Source organism: Pteropus alecto, unplaced genomic scaffold, assembly GCF_000325575.1.
Source record: "Pteropus alecto unplaced genomic scaffold, ASM32557v1 scaffold25, whole genome shotgun sequence".
Classification (NCBI taxonomy): domain Eukaryota; kingdom Metazoa; phylum Chordata; class Mammalia; order Chiroptera; family Pteropodidae; genus Pteropus; species Pteropus alecto.
Genome location: NW_006441955.1, coordinates 22,848,906 through 22,875,230, shown reverse-complemented (window position 1 = coordinate 22,875,230; position 26,325 = coordinate 22,848,906). Strand labels below are relative to the sequence as shown.

General features: G+C 32.7%; 2 protein-coding genes and 1 pseudogene across 2 annotated transcripts in view; 2 read left to right on the top strand and 1 right to left on the bottom strand.

Annotated features, from left to right (window-relative positions):
* Positions 1-3,273: 3,273 nt before the first annotated feature.
* ASB17 (ankyrin repeat and SOCS box containing 17) lies at positions 3,274-15,235 on the top strand. Its single transcript, XM_006919334.1, has 3 exons — positions 3,274-3,806; positions 12,554-12,833; positions 14,952-15,235. The coding sequence occupies exons 1-3, from the start codon at positions 3,406-3,408 to the stop codon at positions 15,156-15,158; spliced, it is 888 nt and encodes a 295-aa protein (XP_006919396.1). The 5' UTR covers positions 3,274-3,405; the 3' UTR covers positions 15,159-15,235.
* A 7,296-nt stretch (positions 15,236-22,531) lies between these two features.
* MSH4 (mutS homolog 4) overlaps positions 22,532-26,325 on the bottom strand; it is a 67,810-nt gene continuing 64,016 nt past the window's right edge. The window contains exon 20 of the mRNA XM_006919333.3: positions 22,532-22,723. Coding sequence (XP_006919395.1) covers positions 22,532-22,723 — 192 coding nt within the window. The remainder of the gene's footprint in view (positions 22,724-26,325) is intronic.
* On the top strand, positions 23,307-23,425 carry LOC112486057 (annotated as a pseudogene).

The window sequence follows — 26,325 nt, the reverse complement described above, 5'->3', positions numbered from 1 at the left end:
AAAAGCTAAAAACAAAGAAATTTGAGTAAATGCCATGAGGTAGAGAGAAGTCTGATCAACTGTAGTTCTATACAAACCAAAGTCTGAGGGAGTCAGAATAATGAGTCTAAGTGTTTCTGGAGGGTTGCCTCAATACATGAATAGTGAGTAAAAATTAAGTTTGCCTTGATTTTTAAGCTATCCTTTTAAACTGACACAGAGCTATTAAATATACATTTAAGGCACCATATAATATATATATGTTCTTTTCATTCTACCTTTGGCAATAAACACTGTTCCTACTCATACTGCAAAAAGAAGAATTCTCTCTTCTCTCGATTCTGATTTTCCTTTTATCTTTTAAATATGTAAATCAATATCAGAGATGAAAGGTATCGAGAATGATAAAGCCTGACAAAAGAGCTAATATAAACTTCACAGAATAAAACTTTTACAAACAATAATTTTATATAATTATGTAGAAACTATACTTTTGAATCCATCAAAAGGCCATTCTTATCTACTGACATTTTTCTTCAGTTTGCTGAGATTATAAAAACACGTCCCTCACCTATGACTTACATACAGAACTCATCTCTGGTGAAACTGCTTAGCAGGCCAAGTTTGTCCTTGATGCCTCCGTTGTCTTCAGTCACTCTCAGTTGCCTAGTACTGTTGTGATACATCTTTTGTACATTCCTGATACTTAAGCCATTGCTTTAGGATTTTCCTGAAATGCTTCTCCCTTAACAAAATGTAGCTGTGCTAAACCCAGCTAGATTACAGGTTTAGGCATCTAATGAAAATGAATTTACTTAAAAGATTCACAAGTGATAATGGTTTCGTGTATAAGCCTTCCAGATAACATCTAGGCCTGAAAATGCCCTAACCAAAAAGAACTGAGCAGAAATTTCAGACAGTTTGGGACCTATAAGCTTTTGACATACTTAAAACAAATAGAGGTCAACACGCAATCTATGCCTATGTTATTCAATCTTAAGTACTAAAAAACACATTAAGACATGTATTTAAACTCAGAATTTTTCAATTATTTGTATATAATATATGGAACATTTTTCTTTAAATCAGGATATTTATTAAATCTGTTGAACATATTTCCAGTGTCATTAGACTTCAGATGATTTTACTAAGGGCTTTCTATGAGCATAAGATGTATAAGCTATACTCTGGAGCAGATGTTATAGTTTTACCAAAGCACAGAGACCTGGACTGTGAACTCAGCCCTAGTCCAAATCACTGCTACTCACTAGATGTATGAACTCTGGCAAGTGTTGTGACCAGTCTAAATCTCGGGTCCCTCAACCATAAAATGGAGATAACATGGAGAATTATGCAAATGAAATGAGAAAATGCATATAAAGCACTTGTGTAATATCATCTAAGTACATAAGAACTGAATATATCTTAGCTATTATTATTAATCAGTAGATTGTCTACTGAATATGTCTTTGATGTTTAACATTAGTGACGATAATTAATTTTGTTAAAAAAACTAAAGCAGGACCAGTTTTGACTTAATATGTTCTGGTTATTACATTCAAAGTGAAAATGACTTGATTGTTTATTCTGATTACAAAAATATACACACTGACATTCATATCATTAAGAAAATTATAAAGGAAAAAGGAAAACAATCACTCAAATTTAAACATGCAGAGATATACATTATTAGTTTAAAATAACACTTTTTACAAAAACAGGATTAGCCTTCCATCTGCTTATTTCTGGTTTTGAAATATAATTGTAGAGCTCTTTATAAACTAGCCATAAAAATGGTAAGGTGCACCCTCTTTTTGGAGAAGCAAAGAGAGAGCAGAGGTGAAGCCTTTGGCACCATCCTGCCTGGGTTCAAATCCCAGCTTAACCACTTACTAGACACATCGCCTTGGGCAAGTCACTCAGGCTCGGCATCTCAGCTTCCATATCTGTGAAGCAGAGTTGTTGTAGGATTAGAAAAGTTAATATGTAAAAGCACTTAAACAGTGCCTGGTACATAGTAAGTAGCACATAAAAATTTGTTAGTACATAGGTGATACAAAGGTATCTATGATAAATTCTTATATAAATAAAAAGCTCATAAACTAGTTTTATATAATATTCCATTTATATAAAAAGAACAAAATATATAATGATATATCTGTATAAATAAGCATAAAAATATTTGAAAGGCTATATATAAAACTGCTAATGTGATTATCTCAGGGAAGGATTTTCACTGGATTTATAATGTTTCAATTTTTTACAACCTTTATGTATAATTTTACTGAGAAATCGATAAAAAGAGTTAAATTTAAAAACATATTTTTTGAGGTGAAGAAAATAAAAAGAGAAAGAAAGTAGAGGAAAACAACAAACTCTTGGTTTTCAGAAAGATGACGGTTGTTAATTTGTTTTCATGCTATCTTGGGAAAAGAGAGTTTAGGGTCCACAGAATTAAATGCAATATTAGTGGAGGTATATTATAGCAAACTCAAAGTTATAATTACTCTTTACTAAAGAGACATCATTTACGTGATTTAAAGAACAAATATGCAAAAAAGAAAAAGAAAACATTTAAATATCTTTATAATTGCTAATAAATTTACACCCAAGGTGTTAAATTTAGCAGAAAGGCAGCTAAAGCATACTAAATTGAGGATAAAACATCCATAACATATTCCCCTCCACCCCCCGCTTTTGTTTACTGTGGCAAGAATACCATATCAAGCTTGAAGTACTTTTCATGTCCAAACTGTATATATATTTTCCTAATTTATAGAAGAATAATCTCTATACAATTTAAAATTCTAAAACATGGTTTCCTAATTTTGTTTCATATTGTATATCTTTTCTGAGAATTAAAGAGTGCCAATTGCCAGGTTGCTTTACCTATCTAAGACTCAGTTTCTTCAATTATAATACTGGGAAAATATGAGTATTCAGTGAGAACATGGAAAACATAAAAATAGCAGTACTTAGACTTTCTCACTGGAGCTATCATTATCTCTTTGTTTCTGCGATAGCCTAAACCAATAATGAATCTGATTATTATTATTTTATCTAATGTATAGACTGTGCTTATACCACTTGATACAATATACATACTAGCTTGAGCTGAGATCTTGGAAAGTTAGGGATATTATATCTTAGCTCTCATACATGCCATTTCTATCCAGTATCTCTCTCAAATGTCACCAGTTACATATAATATCCCAAATTTCTGACCTATGCTGATGACAGATCTCCTTGTATTGTGATGTCACCCAGTACTGTATGGTAATATTTCATATGATGTTTTTTCTGGCCACAGTTTCAGGGGCGCTTCCTGTTTGTGGAGTTAAGCCTACCACATTATCAAAATATGTAACTGAAGGATTACAGTATGACTTCCTATGATTTGTTTCAATAGCGTCGCCTTAAGTAGCAATGAGTAAATCTTCTAAATTATGTCATAAGACTCCTTGTCTAAGAAGCAACATATTCTGCAATCTTGTTGACAAAATTGTTAAAAGACCATCCTTGCAGTTTTTGGGTCAGTGGGGATATCATTGTTATGAACCTAGGATTTACCGAACACTGGCAAAAATTCTGAGGTATGTCGACTTGGATGGGTTTGACATACTACTCACAGATTACATTGCATTTGTGGAAAAATCAGGATACCGTTTTGAACTAAATTTTAATCTTGAATTTACCGAAATATGTGTGAATACAATTCTATACTGGGTTTTTGCCAGAAAAGGTAATCCTGACTTTGTGGAATTGCTTCTCAAGAAGACCAAAGACTACGTTCAAGACAGAAGTTGCAACCTGGCTTTGATATGGAGGTAACAATCTCATGTTTTCACCATAAAAGGAGAAAACACCTCTTTAGATTATACTACTTCTTTTTTCTAAAATGAATATGCATAGTGGCTAAATATGGATAAGAAATCCTGAGTTTAATGCTCATTCGTTATTTTTTTAATGTGCACTCATTTGTTCATTCCTTCATTCCTTCATTATTTATTCATGAATGTATACGTACATTATTATGTACCAATAAATTACTAGTGGTTCTGCTCTAAAAAGCTTACGTTAATGCTTAAGATAATGCAGTGTTAAACAACTTTTATTTCTCTAAATAGATAAATTGTTTTGTGTAATACTGTGATCTCTTCTTGAGAATGTATATATATATAGCATGTATATAAATTGACTTTCAAAGTATAATTCAGAATACACATACAAAGTTACTTAGTAATATTTATTAAACACAATAATTCCCTTTTTATATGTTAAACAATCATTAATTCGACTCCAAATTCCACAGAACTGAGCATAATGAAAGTCAAATACCTGCTTCGGTCTGTTATAGAACCGAATTTTCACACAATCTGAACATGTTAGTCTAGCAAATGAATACTATTGAGGATCTTGTAAAAATAAAATGTCCAATGTGACCTTTTTGTAGAGTCCATAACACAGATTCTAAAATTATTTAGTTTGTACTAACTCCAATTTACTCTTTAGTTTTTGGTATTAGTTTGCTTAGATGTGCATTTGTTCATTCAACAAAGTATTTATCCATTATCTTACTACGTATGATGCACTATACGAGGCACAATAATGGAAGCATATGTGCAATGAAAAACAAGACAGATAAGATCAGTTAAAGACTGAACCAATTTAGATTCTGCCTGAAGCAGAGTTATCTTCTTGATTGTGTGGTATTAGAGAACTACGGGATTGTTTTCCTTAATGATCACCCAAGAACAAGAACTGATAGCTGTGGTCCGGAATATCAATAAATAAAATTTTTGGTTGTTTTAAGGACCATTATATTGGTAACTATAGCAGAGATCAACAGCTTCTAACACTCGGCGTCACTAGCTGGGTTAAGTAGTGTAGTATGTACATCCTGGCAGATCTACTTAAAAGAAAAATGGAATAAAACAGAGGAAGAGAGAATAAAAAAATTAAATAGAGGGCAAGAGCAGAAAACCGAAAGGGAGAAAAATGAAAGAAACACACTGTGGGACATGATAGAGTGCCATTAATGACTGTCTTAAGTGACAGTTTTAAAATTAATAAATTTTGATTTAGATGTATCCACATGGTAAAACACATTTCAGACCTATTCTATATACTACAGCATCATTTGGATCTTTCAGAATCACAAAATTTTAGATTCTGATGGAACCTAAGAATTCATTAGCAAACCTTCTTTCAGGCAGCAACCTGCTGTAAACTTTCCCTGGTTGCTGCTCTTCTGGCCTCTGCTTGAACAACTCTAGTGGAAATGAGTCAACTATTTCCTGAAACAAACCATTTCTTTGCCCAAGGACCCTTCTCTTTCCTGACTATACACTTTCCCTCAAGATTTCGCTCAGTTCCATGTTTTTAAATATTATGCATATACCAAAGACTTCCAAATCTTTATCTCCAGTCCTAACCTCTCCCAAGCTCCAGACTCCTTTATTAGCCTGTCTGCTTGACATCTCCATAATGCATCTCGAACTTAACAGAAACAGACAACTTACCTAGACAAGTGCAAGATACTCCTTAAGAGTCTCCTAGCTTCTACTCTTCCCTCTCAATCTCTATAATCTATTCCTGACTCAGAAGGCTGAATGACATAAAAATGTAAAATAGGCCATATCGCCCAGGCTTAAAATCCTCCAACATTTTCTGACTATGAGTAGGATAAAATTCTAACTCAATACCCATTTTTAAAATGTCCTACATGATCTGGCCCCTTACTATTTTCACCAAATCCAATCATGTCATTCTCCCCCTCGGACAGTATATTCCAACCACACAGACCTTTCTGTTTCTTGAACATCAAGTTAATTCCAGCCTGATGGCCTTCTCTTTGCCTGAAAATCTTTTCACTCAGTTCCTAGAACTAGCTGCTTTTTATCAGTGGAATTACAGTACAAATGTAATCCCTGGTCACATCATCTAAAGAAGTCACTCAGTCACTACCATAGCACTCTATTTTAAATCTGCACAGCAGTGAATAATGTTTATTTGCTGCTGGGTTTTTTTTTTTCCTCCATTGTTTGTTCACTATCTACTTTTGCTAAAAGTAAGCTCCATGTGAGGAGGAACCTTTACTTCTTCAACATTGAATCTTCAGCGCCCAAAACTATGCATATTCATAGCAACTGTTCAGTTAAGGTTGTGTTGAATGAAAAAGTGAATTTTTATTCAGTTTTATTATATTCTCCTTCCTCATTGTGTACTGGATTCTGTATCCATTTCTCCAACTCTGCCCCCAGGGCTATAGTAAACAAAGTCTACTTATTCTCTCTCCTACATAAAAACCTCTCAAATATTTGAACACAGCTATTATGTCACCATTATGAATACTTTGTTACCTATTATCTGTTGTTCGTTATTTCAATAGCAGCATTATTCTTTGCTCACCCTCCCCTATATACACTCCAGTTTGATAATTTCTCTGTTTCAACAATGAAGTGTCTCAATATGTTCCTGAAGGAGAGAAGACAGAATTAATGAGGGAAAGGAACTTTAAGTTTATTTTTACAACAAACCTGAAATAAACATCTAAATTATGCTATATGATAGACTTTAAGTGGTTAGAGATGATATCATTCAATTAAAATAATAATCATTTATTAAGCATTTTCTAAGTGCCAGGCACTGTGTTACTTTTTGGGGGTACAAAAACAAAGTAGACATATTTCTTCATTCTGAGAAGCTTACAGACTAGTAAGTGAGCCACAAAAAAATTATAATTACACTATAAGTGCAAAAATAGAAGCAAGTACAGGTAGAGACAACAGAGGCCCTTGTTAACACTGCTGGGGAGGAGCAGGAATCTGAGAAGGCTCTCTAGAAGAGGTGATGTCTTAAATTGATTTTTAAAAGACGAAAGGGAGTTTTCTCTGTCTTGACTTTAAAAACATGTAATTTGGGCAGAAGGAAGAGGACTAAAGCCAAGGGAGACACAAACATGTGATACCTAGTGACTATGGGCAACCCAGCAGTTGCTAGAGTGAGATGGGAATCAGGCAGTAGTGAGAGATGAAGCCTAGAAGTAAAACCTTGAGGGACTTTGTAAACCATATTAAGAAATTTTAAATTTCCACCATCAGTGATGCCCAACCAGTGAAGGTCAGACTTGCAGTATGAAAAGATTTATCAGCTCCCCTTTGAAGACTGGATTGTCCGAAGGGAGGCTAGGGCAAGAGGTAAGAGGCTAGCGCAAGAGGTAGAATGCTCAAACATTCCAGGTACAATGGCAGGTCCTGAATTTCTAAATAGGAAGTGTTGGGAGAAGCACTCTCATTGAAAAAGGGGAAGTGGTTAGAGGAGTTTTCTGAAGCCAAGTCTGCACAACAGGCACAATGTGCTAACTTAAATTATATGTGTATTTATAGTAGTTTTGGGGGAAGAACTAAGTTTACTTCATCATTATTCGCCCCCTGAGCTAAACGTCTAGCCACTCTTTGATACAACTGTCCAGGTAAATTACAAGGACTTTAAAACAATAGCAGTAGAGGAAAGGAGAGATACTACTACAGTGATTAGAAGTGGAAAATCAGAGAGAGAAGAGAGTTAATCTTCAGATTTCTAAATTTTGAGACTGACTGATAGTTGTATTAGTTTCTTGTTGCTGCTGTAACAAATTGCCACAAACTTAGTGGCTTAAAACAATACAAATTTATTTTGTTACAGTTCTGAAGGTCAGAAGTCCTAATTGAGGCTATAGGACTAAAACCAAGATGTCAGTGGGGCTGGTTTCTTCTGGAAGGGGATAATCTGTTTCCTTGCCTTTGTCAGCTTCTAAAGGCTATCTAAATTCCTTAGTTCATGGCCTCTTCCAGCTTCAAAGCCAACACTGTAGAGTCATATCTTCTTCACTGGCTATGCTTCTGTCATTCACTGACACTTCTTATAAGTACTCTTGTGATTATATTGGACCCACCTGAATTATCTCTCATCTCAAGATCCTTACCTTAATCACATCTGCAAAATTCCTTTGGCCACACCGAGAGGCCTTTATCCAGCCTACCACAATGGTTATGCCACAGACCTATCAAGATTATTATAAGAGATCTACTAAGTCAGTTTTAGACATGTGAGTTTGCATTGCCTAATGGACATCCAGGTAGAGATGTGCAGTAGAGGTGGCTAGATATATAGTGTCATTCTTGATATCTCTCTTTCTCTTACATTCCACAACTTATCTGTCATTTGTTGGTTCTACCTTTAAATAATTTACAGAATATGACCATCCCCATTGTTATCATTTTGTACCAAGCTAAAGGATTTCTCTCCTTCTACCCCATAATGAACTCTCAACAAAGGTAAGATCATGTTGCTTTTCTACTCAAAAATCTCCACTGGCTCTTCCACTCAATTTAGAGTAAAAGAAGTTCTTACAATGATCTACAAGGCTCTAGATTATGCGGCAACCCATTACCTCTGTCTTCATTTCCTACTATTGCCACCCTTTGCACTCCTTCAGCCACACTGGCTCCTTTACTCTCCCTCCAGGTACACTCGCCTACTTTAGGGTCCTTAAATATCCAAATGGCTAACTTCTTCATCTCCTCTTTCTTTTCCCAAATGTCACCTTTCAGTTATACTCTCTCTTATTATCCTATTTGAAATTAGAAAATGCCCTCACTGAACCCTCCAGTTCTTCCATATTTCTTAGCCTGCTCTACTTTTTTTTCCCCACAGCATTTATCAAACCTTCTAACACATTATAAAATTTCCTTGTTTGCTATGTTCATTCTGTATTGTCTGTTACCCCTGCCTACACTACTATCAAGAAAAGCACTCAAAACAGTGCTGGCATACAGTATAGATTCAATAAATATTTGTTGAATAGGTAGCAGTTGAAGTTATGATCATAAGTGAAATTGCCTGAGAACAATTAGTCAAATGAAAATTAGTCAAAAGGCCATATGTACTTTATTAGATGTTAAGGTCAGAAGAAGAAGAATCAATGAAAGAGCATTGAGAAGGAATAAAAAATTAGGTAGATGCATAACATGGAGAGAATGGTCTCACTAAGTCAAGAGAAAACATAGTTTCAAGAAAAATCAACTGCATTAAATATCAGAGACAAACTTACTATGGAGTAACATCTATTGAATTTAGCAGCTAGAAACCAGGGGAGAGATAGTAGGAAAATTTAGAAGTAATTATTATAGCTACAAAACTAAATCATTCTCTGCATGTCTACATGGAAATATTATGTCCCACTTTATAAGTATATATGACAGGTTTTAAGATACATAGGGTTCAGTTCATTAACCTCACATTTAGAAACTGATTCCTATTTTGCTTGCCTCATTCCATCCATGTAAGTACTGTTATAATTAACTGTCAGTACAGATTAAGCAAATTTTGGTTTACAGTAACATGCTCTTTAAACATGAGGATTAATCATACATCATTTGGGTACAGATTAGACTTTTAAATCTCATTTTAAACCTATTTGAGTTTTAGATATGTTTTCAATATTTTTAGTCCAAAATGTCTTCTAAAAGTATGTCAATCTTAACATCTTAAATCAACTAAAATCTCTAAATCTTAACAAGGGCCACTTTATGGTGTTTTTTTTTGTCCCTTAAGTCCCCTGAATTCCCATACTTATAAGATTCTTAAGTCAAATATCTTCTTAAGAGTTATCAAGATGATTAAATTAGATTGCTTCTGAAAACTATAAGTGATTACACTTCGCTAAAAATCTTGTTAGGCCTGAAAGCTACAGAATAAATTTAAGGAAATTATATATATACAATCAGGATAATAGTAAAAAATATGTAAATTAACACATATTTAAGTGTCTACTATGGGCCAAGAATTGTTCTGGGCATTTAGGAATATAACAGTGGACTAAACAGACAAAAATTATTGGTCTTGTGAAACTTAAATTTTTATCTTGCTCACCCATTTATTTTGCACGTCAGAAAATGAAAGATTAGAAATGTTAAGTAAGTTGTCCAAAATGATAAGGGCTTAATGGAGGTACGCACAAAGTACCATGAGGAGTAAGAGGAAGGTCAGATAATCAAAGAAGACTTCACTCTTATACAATGAGCAATACTTGTCCCAGAATTAAAAACGAGGAGAATAACATATACAAATAAAACAAATGTGAAAGAGTTGGATGTAGCGGCGGTTTGAGAAAGTAAATACAAATAAGCAGGATAGGGAATGCAGAAGTTTAGGGGTTGTTTTGGATATGTTGGAAGTATTTGTGAAAAAAATGAGATGTCCAGTAAAATATTGATCTGGAGATGATTCTAGGAGACAGTGTATATATTTACATATAGAATTTACAAGGATATATATGTGACGCCACAGGCAGAGTTATGACAAAAATCCACTTCTTCCTAAATGTTGCTCTGTACTACACCACCTTGTTTGTTTTCTTTGTTTGTTTGTTTAATCACAATATTTAGTCATTTTAGAGTTCATTATACCATACTGCCTACCATCTTGATTAAATATATATAGAATCTTAAAGTTCTTCTTTTTGAATAATGCTTTCCTTGCTCTGCATAATTGTCCAAAACCAGTATTTATAGTTTGTATGCTCTTCTGCAGAATATATTAGTATTTTTATTGACTAGTCAAGAGAATTCCAGAGGTAAGAATCATGAATATATTTCCCTTTCTTTAGTCCTAAAAGCCATATTTACTTGGCCAAATCAAGGCTCGATAATATAAAATCACCAATGGTTGGTTCTACCATGTCCTGTCTACATATAAAGAGCAATTCAACAGCAAGTATAGATATCTATTAAATAAAACAATTGCAAGAACTATATAAAATTAGAAAAAATCTTTCATTTCTGTCATAAGGGAAGAGAAATTTTCAAGTCTAGCCATCACGTAGCACTCCAGGAAAATCAAGATTTCAAAGGACTCCAAACTTTACTGAAGAAAGAAAATAAAATTCTGCCCTTGAGGGACCTGATATTGCCCTCATTATAACTTACATTTCTTAAACCTACAGATACTATTCTAATTTTATTAAAGTGATAAAAATAAAATTAAGGTAGTTGCACTTATTCATTTCTGTCCAATATTCACATTCAGTTCAAGCTCACATCTGATATATGATCAAGAACAACAAAAACAAACAAAAAAGTATCAAAATGTACATCTGATAAGGGGTTAATATCCAAATTTTATTTTAAAAAAACTTATACAATTCAACACCCCCCCAAAAATATCCAATTAAAAAATGGAGAAATAGACATTTTTCCAAAGAGGACATGCAGATGGCTGATAGACATATGAAAAGATGCTCAACATCACTTATCATCAGAGAAATGAAAATTAAATCCATAATGAGATATCGCCTCACTCTTGTGAGAATGGCTATCATCAATAAAGCAAAAAACAACAAATGTTGGCAAGGATGTGGAGAAAAGGGAAGCCTTGTGCCTGTTGGTGGGATTACAAATTGGTACAGCCACTGTGGAAAACAGTTTGGAGGTTCCTTGAAAATTAAAACTAGAACGACCTTATGACCCAGCAACTCCACTTCTGGGTATTTATCTGAAGAAATCCAAAACACTAATTTGAAAAGATATATGAACCCCTATGTTCACTGCAGCACTATGTGTAATAGCTAAGATATGGAAGCAACCTAAAAGCCCATCAACAGACAATTGGATAAAGAAGTGGTACATATATATAATGGAATATTACTCAGCCATAGAAAAATAAATTCTTACCAATTTTAACAAAATGGATGAAACTAGAGTGTCTTATACTAAGTGAAATAAGTCAGAGAAAGACAAATACCATATGATCTCACTTATATGTGGAATCTAAAGAACAAAGTAAGGAACAAACAAAACAGAAACAGACTCAGATACAAAGAATACACTGATGGTTGCCATATGGAAGTGGGGTTGGAGGCTAAGTGAAAAAGGTGAAGGGATTAAAAAGTACAAATTGGTAGTTACAATATAGTCGTGCAGATGTGATGGACAGCATAAAGAATATAGTCGATAATATTGTAATAACTATGAATAGTGCCAGGTGAAGACTAATCTGGGGGACCACTTTGTAAGTTATATAAATGCCTTATCACTATGCTGTACACCTGAAATTAATATAAAACATTAAATGTCAACTCTAATTAAAAAATAGAAATTAAAAAAAGATATCAAAATGGTCACATAATTCTGTTCTATTAATAAAATAAAATAAAAAATCTTTCCTCCTCTTCCATTTTAGGTTTTCCAGAGCTATGTCAGTTTTCTAATACTTGTTCTAATCACAATGGACTTCTCGAATGAGAAACAGAAGTGCTATTACTAAAAGTAAACATTTTACACATTGAAAATCTTTGTTCTTATAAGTGTAAAGGTGGTTTAAATATGTGGAAGTTTTCTTATTTTTTAAACTTTCATTTTGGTCTAGATTCAGAGTGGAAAACTCTTTTAAGATATATTATATATAAAAGTAAAGTTACATTAAAAGTTAAGACATTTAATATATAAGATAATACTATTATTTTCCCATTACACGTAAGACAGTGTTTACATTTCTTAATCCTATATTCAATGAGTGTTTGTTTGATTCACAGAACTTTCACACCAGTGTACTGCCCAAGCCCACTAAGTGGCATCACGCCTCTACTTTATGTAGCTCAGACAAGACAATCCAATATCTTAAAAATACTCCTGCAATATGGAATCTTAGAAAGAGAAAAAAACCCTATCAACATTGTGTTAACAATACTACTCTACCCTTCAAGAGTGAGAATAATGGTTGATCATGAATTGGTAGACATCCAGGAAGATGCCAAAACATGTTTAGTATTATGTTCCAGAGTGCTTTCGATCATTTCAATCAGGGAAATAGAGGTAAGCAAAATATTGTTCTTTGGGTTTGGGCTCAGATATCGGTCAATTTTAAGATAAAATTGTGAGGCAAGAATAAAGTTAATTTTTAATCTATGGATTACACCCACTTAAAAATTAATCATTGAATATATGCTTATAAATTAAAAATAGGCAAAATCCAAATTCTTTTAATTAGTCCTTTATTTCAAATTTTTATGTTTTCTAAACATGAAAGAATTTCAAAAGCTAAATTTATAGTTTATTTTAGTAGTTATTAAGTAAATGCATGTTATTATTACATTATAACCGGTGATTATTAGAATTTCTATGTCTCCTAAAAACACAATAAATTAAAATTTTAACAGACTTCTTTCCCAATAGAATATTTTTAAATGAGAGTTATGTTTCTCCCTATAAATGCAATCACATACCAAGAAAAAGATTTTTCTTTTCAAAATCTCAAAATAATTTTAAGCATAAAATTATAAAGGCTTAAAATACTCGTTTAGTTGAAAATATCTATCCCTCAGAAATGAAGAGGGCTTCTCCTTGAAAAAGTTTTTGAAATAAACTAAGTTTAGAGAAAAAAAATCAACCATATGGATAGCATGTTTACCCTGTAAGAATGAACTGCAAATTTTAGCATAAAATTGTATTATGTTTACTAGTAGCAAGAAATAAGTCTGCTTAAGGAAAAAAAAAAAAGCTAGTCCTATAAATTTAAAACCAAATTACCAGGGACTCTAACAATTCCCTTTAACTTTAAATGTGTGACTTCAGAAACAAATTCCTCAGAGATATAAATCTGCTGGAGTCTTTTTTTTGTTTTAAGTCTCAACAGTTCATATCAATCAGCCATGTCTGGAACAAGTGTAAGGAAAGTAAATTGCTCAAATTATTTTGGCAACAAATTTTTAAAACAAAAAAATATTAAAAATGTCTACATCTTCAGTAATTTGCTTGTCTTCATCCAGTGTTAGTCCTGCACAATTATTGTAGAATATGTCAATTCTTGATCAGTTCCATGAATGCTTTTCCTGAGGTACAATTCACAGTAGAAAAGGACTAGGATAGAATGAGTTAATCAAAATCACCTGCCTGAGGAGCAAAAAGATGATAGCTGAATTCCAATCAATTGCAGTTTAATAAGCTAAAGTAAAGTAGAATTGAGCAAGATAGCAAAGGATGGCATAAAAACTGACTTAAAGAACACTATTTTTTAAAAAGAATACTTTAAATGCCCCTACTTTGCATTTCCAACTTCTCACTTGTTTCCTCTATTGCAGAATTATTTTAATGTAAAACATATATTTTTATATCTTTACCTCTATACCACAGTTCTGTCATCACAGACTGTGTGTCTATTTTGTGTATCCTAGCAATTATTCCAAGCACCAAGCTCAGTCTGATCATGTACTAGGTAGTCTTTAGATAGTTGGTTATTAAATAAATAAGAAAAAATTATATATCATTTAAGTGAAAGTGTTATATAGTCTGCAAAGTACAGGTTCTACTAGCGAAACGTCTCTGTAATGCGGCAATGCCTTTTACTCCTAAGTCAACCTAATAATATTTGGCTTCTAGAATTAAATCATGAAAAAGGTACCTCAACTGGAACTTTAAAAGTTATCTTCTCATATGGTTGGGCCTCCTGTCAGATCTTCTCATGGCTTAACAGTCTAAAGTTGTACTCTAGAATGATTGGAATCACCTGAGGGAACTTTTAGGCTTTATGTTATCTGTGCCTAACCTGAGACCAACTGAAACAGAATTTCTGAAGTAGAACCTCAGCATGTTTTAAAGTTGATATGTTTTAAAGTTGCCATAGGTAACTCCAGAGTATATCCAAATTGACAACACTACTCTAGAATGATAAGCTGATAAAACGTGTATGATCTGCCTCAAATGAAAAATATATACAGATTCATAGTTAAGAAATGTTTTGTGTCCTTAAACATATTAAGAATAAAATGGGAATAAAAATACTTGTCTCAGGTAAAAATTCTTTGGAAAAATATTATAAGGGTTATATAAATTTAAGACCTATTTTATGTATTTAAATAAAAAATTAAAATGTTAATAACTTGAAATAATCTAATGATTGACATCATAAAATTAAAATATTTCTCTTTTTTTCAGACGCAGCTAAGTTTAGGAAGACGCCCAATTATTTCAAATTGGTTAGACTACATTCCTTCAACAAGATACAAAGAACCATGTGAACTATTACATCTTTGCAGAATAACCATCAGGGCTCAACTACTGACCAACAATATGCTCCCAAACGGAATATTTTCACTTCTAATTCCTGTTCGCCTACAGAACTACCTGAATTTGGAAAGTTAATACATGTGTTTTTCCTGAGTTCTTTAAGAATGCTCAACATTGTATGGCTTAGAAGTTAATAAACTATTAACTTCATGCAAATTTTTGTTACAGTAAATATTTCATTAGAAAATATATTTTCACATGACACCCTAAATGAATCAATTATAAATAAATATATGGCTCTATTACCTTTTTATACAGTGGAAAAAATTATATGCATTTCACTTTTTTATTTTATATTTACCCTTTTAGTGCACTCTTAAAAGTTGTTTTTGCTTTAGTTTCTTGTTCCTTGTGGAAATTTTGGTCATATTAATGTTCTGAATTCTGAAACTCTTATTATTACTATGTTGTAAGCTAAATATTTTATATTATGTAGTCACATTGAAGAATTTATAATTCTGTAGTAGCCATAGTCACAAATCGTACAAGGTGAATAATTAGTCAACTAAAGGGTAGAGGTTAGGAATAGGATGACAGAAATGGATTATATTTAAAAATAACTAACCTTAAGCTATAATGGAGCTTTGGTGCTTTGGTATGTGATATCTCTAAATATTAGCGCAGTAGTATTTTTTTAATTGAGATATAATTGACATATAAACATTATATTAGTTTCAGGTATGTAATGATTTGATGTTATGTATATATTACAAAATGATCACAAATCATCTAGTCAACATTCAACCATCAACACAGTTACATTTTTTTCTTGTCATGAAACTTTTAAGATCTACTCTCTTAGCAACTTTCAAGTATACAATACAGTATTATTGACTATAGTCACCATGCTATACATTACATCCCCAGGGCTTTTTTTAAAATTGGAATTTTGTATCTTTTGAACACTATCACTCATTCCACCCCCGAATTATATGCATTTTGATGCAAATGAAGGAAATAATTTTGATTTATTATATCAAAATGAAAATATTATCAGTTAAATCTGTATATTCTTTGGTTGCGAAGAAACTTAACTTTAAAAAAATAGAATTTAACACAATGCAATTCAGGTATACTAAATTGTATACCTGAAACTTACTGGATTTCATTAACCAATGTCATCATAATACAAAAATAAACTAAAAAAAATAGAATTTATTCTACTACAATTTTTTAGCTCTTTTCTTCTTGAATATCTTGGGTACTAGACTTTTCTCTATGTAACTATGTGGTCAAACTGTTCCAGCAACAAACAAACATGAGGATTCAGAGACTATTCTCCATAGATCTTTCATGTTTCTACCTGCCCTATGAGCAGAACCGACAGCCTTATTTTTGACAAACATTTTAAGGATGTTTTTATAGTGAGCAGCTTTGAAAGATGAAGACAATATCATCTTCTGAGCAGAGGGCAGGTTTGGTCAATGTCTAGCTTAGTAAAGGTAACGTTTTCCTCTGGGGAAAAAGCTGAGCAGGTTTGCTCAAAACTCATTATAAAAGACTGGAGTTTCCCAAGCTTGGGGTTCCTCAGCTGTAACACAAATCCACTGTATACACATCTACTAAACCACTCCATGTCTTGGAGGATGGGGGTACATGGAACCAAAACTAAACTACTAGTCTGCAATTAAGGTAACAATCTCAGACTCTCTATAGTTCTTTTTCTTTTAATTGAGGTAAAACTGACATACAGCATTACAGTAGTCTCCCCTTATCTGCAGTTTTGCCTTCCATGGTTTCAGTTACCTACAGTCAACTGTGGATCAAAAATACTAAATGGAATATCTCAGAAATAAACAATGTGTAAGTTTAAGAATTGCATGGCACTCTGAGTAGCATGAAAGTTTGTGCTCTCTTGCTCCCATCTGGGATGTGAATCATCCCTTTGTCCAGCATATCCATGCTGTACATGCTACCCACCTGTTAGTCACGTGGTAGCCATCTCAGTTAAAAGATCTATGGTCATGGTATCACAGTGCTTGTGTTCAAGTTAACACTTATTTCACTTAATAATGACCCCAAAATGCTAGATTAGTGATGCTAGCAATTCGGATATGCCAAAGAGAAGCTTCAAAGTGCTTCTTTTAAGTGAAAAGGTATATATGTATAGGAAAAATCATAGTATATATAGGGTTTGGTACTATCAGTTTCAGACATCCATTGGGGGTCTTTAAAACATATCCTCCACAGATAAGGAAGAATCACCATATATTAGTTTTAGGTATATAACATAATGATTCAGTATTTGTATGTATTGCAAAATAATCACAATAAATCTAGTTAACATCTGTCACAATATATAGTTATGCTATCATAGTTCTTGACCATGAGAATCTGTTCCTCACCTCATCACTGTGTATTTGAGGATCCATTTTAGTAGATTATATAAGACAGTAGCCATTTTCACTATTTGCAATCGAAGGACTATCAAAATTTTGACAATTCATAGGAAAAGGGTATTCATTCTGGTCTTATAACAAGATAAATGATTTAATCTTCTAAAGAACAAAATGGAAATATCAATATAATTAGATCACTTGCTTTTCTTTTCCTTCCATTTTCTTTCCTGTGAGATACAAATGCATTACCGGATTAAATTTATACATTTAATTAAGCTACATTTAATTATAATTGAGCATATTTTAACCTCATCAATAAGTATATTGTTCATACTATACAGTGTATTAATATTTAAATGTATTTTTAATAGTAGCATAAACATAGTTATATATTTTAATTGAAAATGTGTTAATATGAAGAAAATATTTTAAAAATACTCTTAGTCTAGCTTATAAAGAAACAATAGACTGCTAATCTAGATGAAGTAATTTGGGAAAATATTTCAGCAAATCTTTTTACATTTATTCTCTAATTTCCATCTGTTTTTTCCATCCGCTTCTTAACATCTTCAATACTGAGAGTTTAATAAATTTGGTCTAGTCATCACTTTTACTCATACTATGGCTCATACTATGCAGGAGAGTGGGCAAGAAGCAGTACCTAAATTTCCAGAACTTCTTCCTCTTGGAATTCATACTACTTCCCTACTTTTCAACATGGTTGACGGCATCACCACTCAGAATCATATTTAACTCATCCCTTCTATACTAGTTTGCTAGAGCTGACATAACAAAGTAACACAAACTGGATGGCTTAAAACAACAGAAATACATTGTCTTACAGTTCTGGAAACTAGAAGTCTAAAATCAATGTGTTAGCAGAGCTCCTCTCCCTCTGAAATCTGCAGAGAAATCCTTCATTTTTTTTTTTTTCTATCTTCTGGTAGTTTTCCAAGAATCATCGCCTTTCCTTAGCTTATAGGTATATAGTCCAGTCTTCACAAAGCTATCTTTTTATAAGGACACCAGTCATATTGGATTAGGGGCCCACCTGACTAGTATGACCTCATCTTAACTAATTACATTTGAAATGATCCTATTTCCAAATAAGGTCACATTCTGAGGTGCAAGGGGTTAGGGCTTTAGGTATATTTTTTTGGAGGGGGGGTAACAATTCAACCCTTAACATCTTCCCTTCAGTAAAAAATTGGATGTCAATAATCTGTTTAATCAGTCACTACATTTCTTTAATATGTTGCAAATCAGTATCTCCTCTCTCCCACCAGCTACTCTATCCTCTCTATTCTCCTTCTCTCATTCCTCCATCTCCCCACATCTGTTCTATTCTCACTGCTCCTACTTTCAATCATCAACTCTCTACTGGACTGCTGAAACAGTCTCAAACAATCTGATCTCATTTACTATGGTTTCAAACACCCTTCCCCAAACCATTTATGCTATCAACTAGATGATCTTTCTAGAATGGAAATCTAGTCATGTTATCCCTCCATTACTATCACCATCACCCTTTCCTACTCTCTAAGAACAGACCTTAAAACTCTACAGTGGTCTCACAGGAGAAATTGATATAAAGCACCTAGATCCATCTTTTTGTCACTACTTCATATACAGTCTATAACCCAGCCAAACCAAACTGCTTACTGTTTCTTATCTCTTTGCTTTGACATATTCTGATCCTTCTATCTAAAATGCTCTTCCCGGGGCATCTCACTTTCTGGTACGCCCTCTCGCAAGAGAGCTACAACTATGTGCTTCAATAAATCCTATCACTTTACCTTAAATAAAGAAATAAATAAATAAAATGCTCTTCCCTTCCAGAATACTCGATATATTTTACTATTCTTTAAACTCCCTTTACCCACAAATAATTGTACACTTTTTTTGTGCCACTACTCTTCTTAGTATGTTCCTCTATTGTTGTACTTATCACATGGTATTCCAACTCCAATATATGTTTTTCTGTTTACTACACCTGAAAAGTCTTCCTCAAGATATCTTCTGTGCTCCTAAGCACCTAGTATGTGACCTGTCCCACAGTAAATATTATGAATTTTTTTTTTTTGCAGTTTTTAAGAGTTAGATCTATTCTAAAACTTTTGCTAGAAGGGAAGGTTTAAAAATTTGCTACTGGAAGGTTTAAGCCAAGAAATAACTAAAAATAATTTAAGAAAGAGAAAAAAATCACTGCATACTAAAGAATGATCAGAATAGCTTCAAATTTTTTTTTAATGCATTACTCACTACATACCTATTAGAATGGTTAAAATTTAAAAAGAAAATCTGACAATATCAAGTACAAGAGAACATCTGGGACAACTGTAACGCTCATACATGGCTGATGGTAATAGAAAATGATGTAGCCACTCTGGAAAACAGTTTAGCAGCTTCTTATGAAGTTAAACATAACACTTATAATATGATGGAGCTAACCCACTTCTATTTAACCAAGATAAATTAAAATTTAACACTCACACAAAAAACCTGTACATGAATGTTTATAACAGCTTTATTCATAATCACCAAAAACTGGAAACCCAAATGTCCTTCAATGAATGAATGGTTAAACATGGTACATACAAACAGTGGAATACTAGTCAGCAATAAAAAAGCATAACGATATGGATGAACTCTAAAATGCATTATGCTGAGTAAAAGAAGCCAGTCTCCAAAGGTTACATGCTATATCATTCCATTTGTTGGACATTCTGGAAAAAAAAAATAATACAGGAATGCTTAACCATTCTCAGTGATTGTTGGATTAAAGTTAGGAGTCACAGAAAGATTTGATTACAAAAGGACAATACTAAAGGAATCATTTGGGGGTGATGGAACAGTTCTATATCCTGATTGTGGTAGTGGTTCCATGAATCCATAAATGGGTACATTTAACCAAAACTGTATGCCAAAAAAATTAATTTCACTATATGTAAATTTTAAAATAAACAAATGCATTTCTTTCTAAGCATGAGGATAAACTGCCCTTTTCTTCTACTCCCAAATACCTTTCCCCTAGACTTGAAAAAAGACCACTATGAGGAGATAAATAGACCAGACTGAAATAATGGCTTTAAGTTGGAAATTAAAGGAATTTGCTACAACATTATGGACGGTTATCTTAAAAGGCTAGATTATGAGATAATGATCTATAATTTTAGAGAAAGGCAAAGAGGTACTAAAGAATAGAGCAAATAGACCTTAAAATTAAAAAATGGACTGTCCTCCTAGTATTCACCTCTTTCTATAGTACTATGACATAATAATTATATCTTCATTTGCTTTGCTTTTTCATGTTTCTGCTACACAAAAACGACTGAAGTAATTTAATTTTAAGATATATACCTATTTTTATTTCAGTATTCCAAGTCTAAAATAAAAGAAACTAATCAGTTGGCTGCAGTTTTTGCATCAAAAGCTCTAAATGATGAAAAATTTCTTAAAAGTCTGGTGGAATCTAATAGTGGGGTTAAATCTAAAAGGAAGTTAATGCAACTTTAAAATAAAATAAAATAAATAAAATAAAATAAAAATAAATAAAAGTTAATGCAATTGAGGAAATGATATTCAGCATATTTAATACTTTGCACCTGTCTCTGCTTGCCTGCTTTTCTTCCACTGCCTGCTCGCCTTCTGCCTTTTACTGCTTTCTCCCTTTTCTTCCCTGCCCTCCCAAGCAATCCTGCCATGCACTCTTCCCCTCTTAGTGCCACAAGCTTAAATTATCTAACTGCTTTCAGGAATAATCACGTAAAATATAATTCATTTCAAATGCTTGAATTAAAATGTGGCTAATGGTCAAATTCAAATATGGTGGTACTCTCTTCCTAAAGCAGAACACTGGGGAACATAGTCTAATAGGAAGGACATTTAATATATATCGAATGTAAATACTAAATTAAATATAATTTTCTAAAAGAGTATGACATTCAAATTATAGTTTTTAAAAAATATTTAGCTACTAATATATACTTAGGAAGCTTAGAGTTTAATAGTCAAATATATTAATAAATGTGTATGATAAAATATATTAAGAAAAATAGGGCCCTAACCAGTCTATGAATAATATTTTTTTGGGCTAAATTTCTAAGAATTCTGAAGATTACTGAATGTATACCCAGAGTTCCAGATATTTAGTTGTCCAAGAAAAGAAAAACTTCTCTATCTTAGGTCTTGGGCTGAGATTATATAAATGTTACCTACTATAATGGAATTATAGCAATAAGATGTTTGAGAAGACAACGGCTCTTTACAGTTACTGAAGAACTGATGGTCTTCCATTTTCTTTTGTCCATTTATGAAACAAGAATGACCTTTGGGTAAAATGTGAAATGGTGATGTGAGCCACATGCCTATGGCAAAAAGTTCTATAAAATGTTCCCTGTGAACCAAGAACTGAAATAAATAAATATTACCTTTCTGCTACCTTGGTTACTCATCTAAAAAAAGATGACCAAAAATGAAGACTTGGAAAAGAGAAGAGGTTGGTGAGTAGAAAATGGAACATCTGGCTATTTGGAAAACTGATGGTGACTCTCATTACAAAATATCTATTTTGTTTATTTTCACCCTTTAGAACTATACAAAATGTCAAAAAGAATACTTTAAAATTCCCAATACCATTCTAACTAACTTTGGAAGCATCCAGTGTTAGAATCTGGGGATATTAAATTAAAAATTATTAAGTCGTAGAATATTATTGCTTCAGAATAAAGTGTAAAAAACTCACGTTAAGTTTCCAGACTTAAAAAGAAAGTTGTTTTTTTCTTAACGAAGGGATTTATAATAACATTTTAAACTATAACTTAAAAGTATAAACTTAAGACTTAATAACATAAATTTTCATAAATGAAGTGTCACATTATATCAACTTATTTCTAAAATTCAGTCCTTTAAATAGTTCTCATTGTTAAGTTCTATTACAAATATTTTCTTATATAGAATACATAGATCCTAATTCTGAGGTTACTATAATGTAATTGTCAACTAAAATATAAATTTTAGCAAATATTTTCTTCTGCTCTTGGAAAAAATGAATTCTAGGTTCCTCATATTAAGATATGTTATTTCATTAGTACAAGATATAAATTGTTATTATTCTTCAGTCTTTCCTGAAACTTGTTCAGCCCTGGAAAAATCTGCTTCGTATTTCTTTTTGAGATTACTTAAATATGTTCGTAAAGTATCTGGATCCAATTGAGAGTTTCGAGCAGTTTGAACAAGCCTCGTAGCTAGATGGTACACAGCTCTCTGTCTTTCCATCTCAGGGGTACTCCTTTGGTTTTGCTGTTATTAAAAAATATATAGATAAAAGTTAAAATATGTTTGCTATAATTTTTATACAAATTTTGGTAATTTTCTATCTCTTTTAATAGAAATATAGAACTCAAGGGTTAACTAATCCCTTTGGATAAGTCAGTTCCATCCAACTAGCAAAGAATATATCAGAAAAAATAAAGGAAATATTATTTTGGAAAATAAAAGTTCTTATGAGTATTTATGACAGATCCTTATATCTTTGAAATATACCTTTCACTGAAAAAAATCTGCTAAATGGGTCAGATATCTCCATACAATATCAAAAAGTAATAGAAAATCCACTAGTTATGTCATACAAATACTTTATCATTAAAAAGGTACGGGAAAACAGCAGTGCTCATTGCTATGAGGTATTCATAATTTTAAATGTCACCCAAGAGTACCACTTTATTATCTCCTGTTTTAATTCCCCAACAGATAAACTGGTGGAAAGAATGGGTCATCGATAAACTGCTTTTCCCTTAAGAGAGTTTCTTATATAGGAACTGCTGGAAACTAAGTGAAAGTACTGCTTGAGGAGTAAATTGCTATTTAAAAATAAGCAATGTAAGTCTACAACCATGCTACCCTGAACGAGCTTGATCCCATCTGATCTCGGAAGCTAAGCAGGGTTGGGCCTGGTTAGTACTTGGACGGGAGACCACTTAGGAAGACCAGGTGCTGTAGGCGTAAAAAATAAATAAATAAAAATAATAAGGGATTGTAAAATGACAAGGTCCTTGCAATCTGTGAGGTCAACCAAGGGTTGCCTCGCCTAAAAAAAAATTTTAAAAATAAAAATAAAAATAAACAACATAAATAGCTACTTGAAATTATGCCTAGATTCTTAAACTATACTCTTAAGGATATCCAAGACATAATGTTTAAAACAGAAATCTTCTAATACTTTTGAAGGCCTCTAGATATTCAGTCCTTGAATAGTAATTTGGGGTTGGGAGTACAGCTGGAAAATTCTTCATTTACTTCTTTGCCTGAGCTAGATAGGGGAATCAGCATTTTCAATGTTAACTGTTTATGGAAATTCTTAGTTTCCCTTCACTAACAGAAATACAACCTCTTCAACTCTTCCTCAGTAACAAGCAATTCCAGATATTTTTCTACTTTCCCTATAGAAAAAATGAATACAATTCCATGAGGTAGAATAAGATTATCATATATTCACTCATCTATCTAATACATTAATCAACTATCAGTTTATTATTTAACTAACAGTTACTGAATATCTACTAACATCTATATTCTGGGCTCCATACCTTCTGTTTAGACATAGGGGAGATACAAAACTGTCTACTTGACTTGATAATGGAACTCAAGATCAGTCTTACAATTAAACAAACATGTTTATAAGCTACAGATTAAGGTAATAATGATAAGTCCCATAAGAGAGATACAAAATGCTCAAAAAAAGAAGTCAATTCCAGCTCGAGTCAAGAAAAGCCTAAATAGAATGGAGTATTTGGAATGCATCTTGATAGAAGAGCCAAGAAGGGAGGGCATTTTGGACGAAGGAATTGGCTAGAGCAGACACATTAAAAGCTTGGTACACTTATGTAATCTTATTAACCAATGTCACCCCAATAAATTTAACTTAAGAAAATACAAATAAATAAGAAATATAAATAAATTTTAAAAAGCATGGTACATAATGGGGTCAAAATGATGAAATGACACGTAATTCAATGTGGCAGGAATGTGGGTTACATAGTTAAAAATTAGTAATATTTTGTAAGGTTGGGGTAGTAAACAGGGAGATTATAAAGCAAACTTTAGTGTGTAAGAATCATCTGAAAGCAACAAATGAGCAAATAAAATGAACAAACTCACAGACACAGACAATAGAATGGTGGTTATCAGAGAGGAAGGGAGAGGGGGGAGGTAGGTAAGGGTAAAGGGGGTCAAATATACAGGGAGGGAGACTAGACTTTTTGTGGTGAGCACACAATGCAATGTACAGATGATATACTAGTGAATTATACACTTGAAACATACAATGTCATTAACCAATACATACAATGTCACCCAATAAATTTAACTTAAAAAAAATCATCTGAAGACTGGTTAAAAATGTAAATTCCTGAAAACCCTGATTTTCAAGGAGAACCTCGAAAATCTAAGATGGTACCCAGAATTCTAGGTGATTCTAATGCAAGTGATCTTAAAACAGTACTCTGAGAAATTATCATAGGAGACTTTTAACACTAGGTTAAGGAGTTTGACTTTTATTTGGTAAGAAACAACTAAAAGTTTCTGAGCAGGGAAATGACATAGAGCTTTACATTAGGAGACAATCTGGTAGAAGTAGCTGGATGGATTAGAAAAGAGAGAACTCACTGCACGGTCTTAATGAGAGGTGATTAATAAGAAGAATTCATAGATGACTCAGATGGATCACTGGGAGATTTGAAATGAAAAGGTGAGAAGATTTTTTGGAAGATGATAAATTTAATTTTGGAGCTATTAATGAGTAAAAACATTAAGGTTTCAAGAAATATGGAGAGAACATATAGATTCAGAGTCTAAAAGAAGTATTGTAGGAACTGAATTGTTCAACTTTTCAAAAAAAAAAAAAAACTGGAAGCTAAGGAAAGGATGAGATCACCAAGAATATAGTTTTAAACAAGGGCAAAACTTAGGAACAGTGCTATTTAATAAGTAGAATGATAAAAACAAAACAAAACAAACAAACAAAAAAACCACTGGTGAAGAAAGGAAAGGAGTAATCAAAGAGGTAGAAGAATGAAATATCCAGGAGAGGACAATTCCACAGAAGTCAAGACAGGGAAGAATTTTGAAAAGGGAAAAAATGTAGTGTCAAATGCCACAGAGAGAACAGGGAAGAAGTAAAAAAGGCTATACAAATTTATGATTACTTGGTATTTAAGAGGAAACTTTCAGTTGAGTAATGACAATAAGATCCAGTTTGCAAGTGGGAAACGGAAGAACAAGTATAGACTACTCTTGAGAAGTTAGTAGTAATGAGAAATATAGTTTGAGAAGTAAAGTTAAAAATCTAAGCATATTAATAGAAAAAGAAAAGGCAGTGGGGTGTGTATGTGTGTGTGTGGGGGGGAGGGGCGGAGTTCCACTAAGGATCCAAAGAGAAGAAAACTGATGTAGTAATACCTTAATGGTGTTGGAAAGAAGGTAAAAAAGTTAACTTCAAATAGGTTGAAATGTACTCTCTTCTTCTGAGATAGGGGAGAAGAGATATGGGTGAAAAGTAGAAATTCCAAAACAGAGTTTTGAAGGGGGAAAGGTTCAAGAACTCATCAAGATGACCTCAAGTCTCTCAAAAAGTACAGGTGAATTCTCTGTAGAGAGTGAGACTGAAGGGCTTAGGAAGAGTAGAAATGTTTTGAAAGAGTTACTATAAAGAAACCATACAGATCAATAAAAAGGGAAGGAAAAAAACTATCCAGTAAAATATTCCACTGAAGTTAGAATATATGAATTTGCAGTGGATGAAATTAGCCTGTCATGAGTATATTTTGAGCATCACTGGGAAAGCCAAAGCTTAGAAGGCTACCGAAGAGGTTGCCCATGACTGAGAACATGAAGTCTAAAGAATG